Consider the following 9,124-nt stretch of genomic DNA (forward strand, 5'->3'; position numbering starts at 1 on the left):
AATAACCTTCCATTATTTTTGGTTATTATTAGAAGAAAGCAAAACTTTTGTAAATATTTTCTACCAAACGTGTTAATGATATAATTGTATTCCGTCTAAAGCTAATAACACACATATTAGTTGTATTCCGTATAAAGTCGATAAAACACAGTCATTAATCATATTGGTTGTGTTCGGTATAAAGATGCTAAAACTCAAAGTCGTACAAATAATTTACCTAATGTCGTTTTAAGGGAACGAAACTCGCGCCCAACGTTATATGTGAGTGCCAATATGCAAATAAAAAGAGGACACATTCTTGATAACATCAAAGTGTCGATAGATGCATTCAGATCAGCCCAAGGTATTATATCCATGGATGAATATCACATACAAATATAAATTCACACAAAGTTGGTGCAAACTGCAAAGCCAAGATGATTATATTTTGATAAATGTTCACGAAGGAATGATTAATCTTTATGTTCAAGCAGTTTAAAATTAGATGAAGTGGTATTATATATACAATTCACAAAGTTTCAAAGTAATTATTGTAAAGGAGTACACATGGGAAAACAATTGAGATTCGTTTTTGTAGGTACATGAAAAAGACGCATTTCACATGTACCAGTATTATTATGTTATCATTATGTTCAAACATTATTTCACATTTTTTGCGCGCCATTAGAGTTATCCCATGTTTAAGTCCAGTAATATGATATGGCAACATTTAAGTATTGGCAACATTGTAATTATTGCCCTCGTGAGGCAGTCTCGTCTCGTCTGTCTGTTTGTTTAGCTGGCTGCTCTTTGTCCCCTGGATCTTGTATATATTTCTACAATAGACATTTAGAACCTACATTTAAGTTGTGTCCTTGCCCCTCCACTTAAGGTTAAGGAGTTTACCAACACATACATGGCGCAGTGAACTTTGGAAGTGTCGTATTGTGTGAAGTTAATCAAGACTTGGACATCGGGAACCGGACGGTTGTCGCCATATTGGATAAACGTTCAGTTCAAAAGTGCTTTCGTGTCCCAGCTGATTTATTCTATGTCATGTGTAGTGTAGTGCCTCAAGTACTCAGTGAAGTGTTGTGCAGTGCATTTTGCTTTTATAGTGCCTTTTTTGTGTGCTCTAGTGATTTGTTATGTCATTTTATTGAGTACCCATTTATTCTGTTGTGGCTTTGCCGGAGCACCGACTGTTACACCCACACTCATGCCATGTCACGGGATGAATGAGATCCAGTCGACTTGGCAACCTCGCCTTGGATGTGAGCTGCCGTAGGCAGACACTATCGCTCAATAGCCCCCTCGTTGGCTGACGTATTTCTCGCACATACGCACACACTCACGCTTCAACGAATTTTATTTATTATTCTTGTATCAGACGTTTTGGGATAATTTTAATAATTTTGTTGGAACTTTATTCTTGCGCACTGCACATTGACAATAATGACGGACTCAAAAGGTACGCCTGCAGACCATTTAGAAGAGCCCACAGAACAGTGGCAATTCAGTAATGTGGGCGCCCACACTCTGAGTGTTGGGGGAGTGTTGGAACATCCAGTCTCTCCCTCCCCACCACTCTTAAGCCCCCACTACCAGCCCCCATCTACCTCTCAAGCTACTGGGACAGATTTCCTCGCTTTGCTTAAGTTTTTAGAGGAATCTCGCTTGTATGAGGATGAGAGAAGAAGAAGGGAAGATGAAACAAGAAGACAAGACAGACAACGTGAAGAAGAAAGAAGAAGGGAACAAGAAGCAATTCGCCTTAGAGAAGATGATCTTAGAAGAGAAGAGGAGAATGCAAGTTTTACTGCCCTCATTCAAACTCTTGCACCAATCATCCATTCTCATTCAGGTACCCTTACACCTGGCACAGAGGTGGTTTCGAACTCCAGTCAACCCTCTCTTCCACCACCACAGAAAGCAACCGCGCAAACGCCACCCCCACTGAAGGCAGATGCAACATTCCAGATGTTCAGGGAATGGAGACGTCGGTGGGATGACTATGCTTTCATGGTGGATCTTTCTAAGCTTCCACGGGAAAAGCAAATGATCCAGATGAGCATGTGTTTAACCCTGGAAATGCAGCGTGTTTTAGAACACACACTTCAAATATCTCCCTCTACAGATAAGCCTGTAGATGAAGTCCTGGACGCCTTACAGTCACATATAAAGGGTTTAAGGAATGAAGTACTTCGCCGAAGAGAGTTACTTAGCTGCAAGCAATCGGAAGGAGAATCTTTCGCTGATTTCTATGTGAAACTTCGACGCCTTGCGGAAGAAGTTGATTTATGCCCAGGTACCGCCGTCGCATGTGAAGAGACCCAGCTGAAAATGATTATCTTGATGGGCATTCGAGACGCGGACTTGGTTCAGAGGTTGATCGCCTTGGATGCCAATTCTTCTTTGCAAGATTTCATCACCACCTGTCGGTCGTATGAGGCGGCTAAAACTGCAACTTCTGCCATACGTGCCCCACCCAATCACCTGTGTGCTGTTTCAGCCAACAAGAGAAGCAAGAAGTCAAGCGGAAAGCATCCACCTTCGCCGAAACCCTCGAACCCAGCAACTTGGTGCCAGTACTGTGCTCGTCAGCATGATCAAGACAAATGCCCTGCGGCCAACAGTACTTGTAAAAGCTGCGACCGCGTTGGTCATTGGTCCAGGACCATGAAGTGTCCTGCCAGCAAGGTCCAGTGCCGTCTGTGTCACAGCATTGGACACATCGATAAGTGTTGTAGGGAGAATAAGAAGAATCTTTGTCAGGACAGATCTTCAAGCAACAGTGGTGCCTCTTCAGTCAACAACAAATCGCAAGATTCAAGGACCATCTGTCGTCGCCTAGGATCGCCTCGCACCATTTCCATGACGCCCAAACCTATCTGTGTCCTCTTGTCGTTTGGCGATGTTAAGTCTCGCATTGAAATGTTACCAGACACAGGTGCCGATGTCACTGTTATTGGAAAGCAGCACCATGACACATTGGGTATCTCCAGGAGCTGTTTGCAGACGCCTCCGCAAAGTGCGACGTTCACCGCGGATGGATCTCCAATGTCACCTGCTCTGGGTATATTACAAGCTACCATTACGCTAGGCAAGCGATCCTGTCTCGCCAGGATTCAAGTGCATGAAAATGTGGAATTTCCACTTTTATCCTATGGTCATTGTGAGGAACTGGCCATAATATCTCCTGATTTCCCTAAACCTATTTTAGAAGTCAAACACGTTAATAGAGTCAAGGAGCTACCCATCTCAGCGACACATCACCTTCAGCAGCAAAGCGGAATACTTTCTTCAAGAGTTTCAAGCCTGTGTTGGTCTCGAAAGAAGAGTTGAAGACAGCTCCTCTCAAGCCTATGGCTGGTCCTCCCATGAGAATCCACCTTAAGGATGGTGCAGTGCCTTTTGCCATCCACACCCCAAGACAGATTCCATTTGCTTTTAAGGACCAAGTCAAAGAAGAGCTTGACTCCATGGTGGCCCAAGGGATTATCAAACCTGCTGGTGATGACCCGTCAGTTTGGTGCCACCCTCTCGTCGTCGTTCCCAAGAATGGGACAGGAGTACGAATCACTGTCGATCTGACCAAGTTGAATAGCCAGGTTTCTCGTCCAGCCCATCCTTCACCCACACCCTACGCCGCTATTCGCAGTGTAGGCCCGAAGGCTCGTTATTTCATTCCCACCAGAACTTGATTGCTCTCTATGGTTACTGGCAGATGGAACTGGCAGAAGAAGATCAGCATTTAACCACCTTTATTACGCCATATGGTCGGTTCATACATCGCAGAGGACCGATGGGCTTCGCAGCTACTGGAGACGCCTTCTGCCTGCGAGGTGATATGGCCCTTCAAGGTGTCCAAAACTGTGTTAAGGTCATAGACGACCTTCTCCTCCACGACGAAGACTACGCTACACACCTTCATCGTATCCACGAAGTGCTCACCGGTGCCGCAAGTTTGGGATCACACTCAACAAGGATTAATTTGTGGTCGCTTCACCCTCCGTGAATTTCTGTGGGTACAGTCTCTCAGGAGACGGCATCTCAGCTGATAAGCAGAAAGTCAGTGCCATCAAGGATTTCCCAACCCCTGCTAACCTGACAGACCTCAGATCGTTTATGGGATTGGTCAACCAGTTAGCGGAGTTCACGCCTGACATCTCCATTACACACCAACAAAGCTTTACGTCCCCTGATTAGTCCCAAGAGAACATTTGTTTGGACCCCCGACCATGATGAAGCATTTCAACGTGTCAAAGTTAGCTCTCACCAGTCCACCAGTTCTCGCCCATCTTTGACCCAGACCTACCTGTTGTTCTTCAGACGGACGCTTCACGCCTCCACGGCATTGGATATGCCTTCCTGCAGGACCTATGGTAATGGACACCTGCGTCTAGTTCAGTGTGGTTCTCGGTTTCTCGCTGACGCAGAGACACGATATGCCACCATTGAGCTTGAGATGCTAGCCGTTGTCTGGGCAATGTCGAAATGTAGGCTATATTTAGCAGGCCTACAGAATTTTACTCTAATGACGGATCACCGGCCCCTCATACCTATTCTGAACAGTTATACGCTGGATGCCATCGAGAACTCTCGTCTCCAGCGCCTCAAGGAGAAAATCTCGCCCTACATCTTTACAGCTGTGTGGCGTGCGGGTAAGTTGCTGTGCATCCCAGATGCATTGTCTCGCGCCCCAGTCAGCCACCCCACACAGGAGGACGAGATCTCGGGTGCTTCTTCCGCTGCTCATGTTCGAACTGTCATGGCCGTGAACGACCGTTACACTTTCAGATGAGTCTCCAGCTCAGGATCCCAACAGGATACTTCAGGATCTTTGTGACGCAGTGAAAGCAGATCCTGCGTATACTCATCTACTCGATTGTGTCACATCAGGATTTCCTCGCAACAGATATGACCTTCACAATTCCTTACTTCCTTATTGGAAACTACGTGAAGATCTCTACGCCGATGGTGACCTTGTCCTGTATGGAGCAAGGGTTGTAGTTCCTGCTGCTCTCCGTCGTCGCACCTTGCCCCACCTGCAAAACAGTCACAGAGGTGTGGAAGCAACCAAGCGCAGAGCAAGGCAGTCAGTTTTGTGGCCTGGCATTGACTCTGATATTGCCAACACAGTCAGAGCTTGTGAGGCATGTCAGACATTGCAAAGCCATCTCAGCCGCAGGAACCTCTAATGAATGACTACAACCCGACAAGACCCTTTTCGAGTCCGTCTTAGCCGACTTCTTTGTGGTTGCAGGGAAGTCTTTCCTCGTCGTCGTCGATGCCCTGTCAGGATGGCTGTTGTCGCACCCTGCCAAGGCGAATACTAACCGCTTCCAATACTATCAGGATCTTCTGCCGCTATTTCCGTGAAGTTGGTGTCCCCCTTCGCCTAAGGACAGATGGAGGCCCCCAATTCACCAGCGCAGAGTTCAAGGATTTTATGAAGCGATGGGGAGTTCGACACATGGTAACCTCACCCCACTACCCACAATCGAATGGTCACGCTGAAGCCGCTGTGAAGTCGATCAAGCACCTCATCCTCAAAACAGCCCCATCTGGCAACATTGATTGTGAAGCATTTGACGAGGCTTATTGGAGCTCAAAAATACTCCTAACTTTACTGGACGCTCTCCTGCCCAGATCCTGTATGGCTGTCCTCTCAGGTCATGTATCCCTGCCCACCCTCAAGCATTCTCCAAGGAGTGGCAGGTCAAGACCGAAGATTGTGACCGCCGTGCTGCCGCTCGTTACAAGCAGGTAAAGACCAAGTACGACAAGCATGCCCACCCCTTACCCACGTTGAGTGTCGGACAGCAAGTTCGGATTCAAGACCCGACCTCTCATCGTTGGGACAAAGTTGGCACTGTCATGGGTCATGGAAGGTCAAGAGACTATCAAATTCGTCTCCCTAGTGGTCGTGTGTGGTGGCGTAATCGTCGTTTTCTTTGCCTGGTGCCACCCACTAATAGTGACCCCTTTCTCCTTGTCCCTGTGGCCCCTAGCCAGGACCTAGAAAGAGAGTCCTTAGTCAGTATTCCTCCAGTAAACCCACGTCGTTCCCAAAGACTCATGGAAAAGGAGTCCGCTCGAGAATGCACTACGAGAGTGAGGGGGAGGGAGGTGTAGGTACATGAAAAAGACGCATTTCACATGTACCAGTATTATTATGTTATTATTATGTTCAAACATTATTTCACATGTTGCGCGCCATTAGAGTATCCCATGTTAAGTCCAGTAATATGATATGGCAACATTTAAGTATTGGCAACATTGTAATTATTGCCCTCGTGAGGCAGTCTCGTCTCGTCTGTCTGTTTGTTTAGCTGGCTGCTCTTTGTCCCCTGGATCTTGTATATATTTCTACAATAGACATTTAGAACCTACATTTAAGTTGTGTCCTTGCCCCTCCACTTAAGGTTAAGGAGTTTACCAACACATACAGTTTTATCACGAGGCTGACAAATTTTTTTATTTTTCAAAATTTTTATCACGGAAAATTATATAGCCAATTGGATAAGTCCTTGTTTCCTCTACATCATAAATATTTAGTCGAGGTGAAGAACATTTTGGTGAGAATACCCAACTCCCAAGGTACCGACCAACCAAGGGTCATCATCAAAACGTGGCGAGAAATACCTGTAAAAGAGTAATCCAAACTGTCAGCCTGACTAGCGTGTTTTATGCCCGTTTTCATTATGGAGCTGAAAAATATTCTAGCGTCATTATCCCATCCATTCTGGAGGCAATTAGGCAAGAATCAATTTCAAACCCAGAAATTCACGTGCAATGCGGTCACCAACTCATTACATTGGAACGTGCTCATTGATCCTGCGATACGGGCCATGGAAACGAAACGGTACGAGCCACAATTATCGTAAACTCTCGCTGAAACAGAAACTGCTGGAGGTAACTCCGTCCTCAAATGACTCCGGTAAAGCGCATGGGAGTGGCAGCGAGTGTGTACGTGTGTGCGTGTCTCTGTGTCTATGCTGAAACACCAAGTACCCTTTAAAGCCTTTCCGCTAGGCTGCTGCAATAGATGAAAGAATGGTATAAATGATTTCCAGATCCTGGAAAGCAGTGATATCAGCGGCGAGACCGATACATTGAGTTCTCTGGCCGGGTCAGAGGTACAGTAACGAGGAGGGTGGGGTGGGGGTGGGGGAGGGATTTTGGAAAGCGGAGGACGTTGCCTAGATGGCGTTTCAGAGTTTCATGTCCGGATTTTGACGTAAAAGATTATGATTGATTTTTCTCGAAAACTGTTGCCTATCTCCTGATGTAAGTCATTTAGTGCTATGTTTTTCATATCATTTCATTTCCTACTTTTGTATGAGCGTAAACTCAAACAACGTAGAGAAAGCTTTATTAAATGAGGTACTTACGCATGTTTTGTTCAAATTACAGAAATATGGCATTTTCTGCCCAGGAGGGTATTCTACCCGAAAGCGCTTCATTTGGACCTATTCAGTCTCCTGTAGCCCACAAAGTTCCTATCAGGTACGAGCGAATTCCTTTAAGTTTTATTTATTTATTATTTTTTCGAAATATGATGAAACGAAACCTATCTTAACTTGTCATGAGTAATTATATTTTGAGAGAGAGATATGAAGGACATCCTAAGTTAGGTTAGGTTAAGTTATGGCAAGTGAATTAACATATCTTATTGTAAGTATCAGACTTCGGCTTTTGTTTTCCATGTGTTTTATTTTGAATCTATTAAGTATATTCATATCTAATTTATATTTTCTTTTATCATTTCACTTTAATGCAACAATGAGCTTTCATGACTTAATCTCATTCATGAGATACTGGACCAACTTTTCAGCATCATTTTTTCGAGATAAAAGGATTAAGCGAAATATTGTTGGCTTTCAAAATAGCTTATAATAGATTCATTGTGCTTCCTCAGCAATGCGCAACATCAAAGTCTGCGTATGCGCTTCTTCGCATGTCAAAATACTTTTGCAGATTATCCCTGATCCTGTTTCGCCAAACTTCTGGCAACATTTTTGTTATCAAATGTTTGAGCCAACTTTCTCGTATCTTGTATCTTCGCCGTTTATACGAAAAATTTTTTTACCGTCGTGAATATGATCTTTGTTGGCTCGAAATTAATGTTTCAGGAAACTTGTTCTTTTCTGTCATATCTGCCTCATTATATTGTAATCCGATTTTTAATGACCTCTTATCCTGGATACGTTTTCAGCCTCGTTTAAAAAAAATAAAAATAAAAAGCTGCCAACGAAGACGGTGGCGTCTGCTGACAGGTTTTACTAAAGATGTTTCTAGAAAACCAAAAATATCACGAAATTGAATTAACTTATGTATTCTGTTTTATTTCTGCCCAACCAAACAAATATATTCGATTTTTCATATTATATTTTCCTTTCACACATTGTACGAGCGATGATCAATTGTTATATCTTTCTTGAAAGGAATGGATATGCGACCCAACATGACCCACATGACCTGCTTTGGCCGAAGAATTCAGTAAGCTGGTCAGCCAAGTGAGGCTGGAGATGAGTGGAGATTCGTGGAAGTTAAGCACGGGAAAGTCACCTTATCAGTTTTCCACCGAAAGCCATTCCACAGAAGGTAAGCTGGGAGCTCTTTCATTCATCCCCTGCTAGAGATCCTAAAATAGTTAGAAATCGAGGAGTCGAGAATTCATTCTGGCTATCAGATGTACAAATTTATGGGACATTTTGTTGTACAGTAAGTTCCAGATGTGAAGCGACAAATCTCAGAATTGATCGTACGTCTTTAGAAACTTGTGGGGTTGCCAGTTAGTATATTTATTCCAATTATTGTCATCCTATTTATCTGATAATATGTATCAGTGATTAACTGTATAAGCGCAGAAAGTATTTCCCCAGTGAATAATCAGTGTTAGTTCAATAATTGTTTATTTAAAGAAAAAAGAAAAGAAAAAGAATTTCCCCAAAGAAACATCTGCGGCTTTCAAAGTGTGATATGAAGTGTTCACCATAGAGTGGCAGCAGGAACCGAGTGCTTAAGCATTGGCCTAATATTTGTAAATTATCTTTCTGCTTTTATAGCGTTATATCGAAAGTTATTATGATTTCTTTTGATGACGCACAGAGAAGTTTAGCATCTGATTAAATGAAAT

At 43.9% G+C, this 9,124-nt stretch overlaps 1 protein-coding gene across 1 annotated transcript; it reads left to right on the forward strand.

Moving 5' to 3' along the window:
• The first annotated feature begins 3,784 nt into the window (after positions 1–3,784).
• LOC135215363 (uncharacterized) lies at positions 3,785–5,180 on the forward strand. The gene is made up of 3 exons (XM_064249923.1): positions 3,785–3,944; positions 4,170–4,643; positions 4,780–5,180. Exons 1-3 carry the CDS (start codon positions 3,785–3,787, stop codon positions 5,178–5,180), a joined length of 1,035 nt encoding a protein of 344 aa, XP_064105993.1.
• The last annotated feature ends 3,944 nt before the right edge of the window (positions 5,181–9,124 follow it).

This window comes from Macrobrachium nipponense, chromosome 5, assembly GCF_015104395.2.
Source record: "Macrobrachium nipponense isolate FS-2020 chromosome 5, ASM1510439v2, whole genome shotgun sequence".
In the NCBI taxonomy this organism is placed as follows: domain Eukaryota; kingdom Metazoa; phylum Arthropoda; class Malacostraca; order Decapoda; family Palaemonidae; genus Macrobrachium; species Macrobrachium nipponense.

Coding starts and splice junctions, on each gene's coding strand:
- LOC135215363 (XM_064249923.1), top strand. CDS start 3,785: ATGGGCTTCGCAGCTACTGGAGACGCCTTCTGCCTGCGAGGTGATATG. Junction 3,945..4,169: donor AGTGCTCACCGGTGCCGCAA/GTTTGGGATCAC, acceptor ACACCAACAAAG/CTTTACGTCCCCTGATTAGT. Junction 4,644..4,779: donor TACAGCTGTGTGGCGTGCGG/GTAAGTTGCTGT, acceptor TTACACTTTCAG/ATGAGTCTCCAGCTCAGGAT.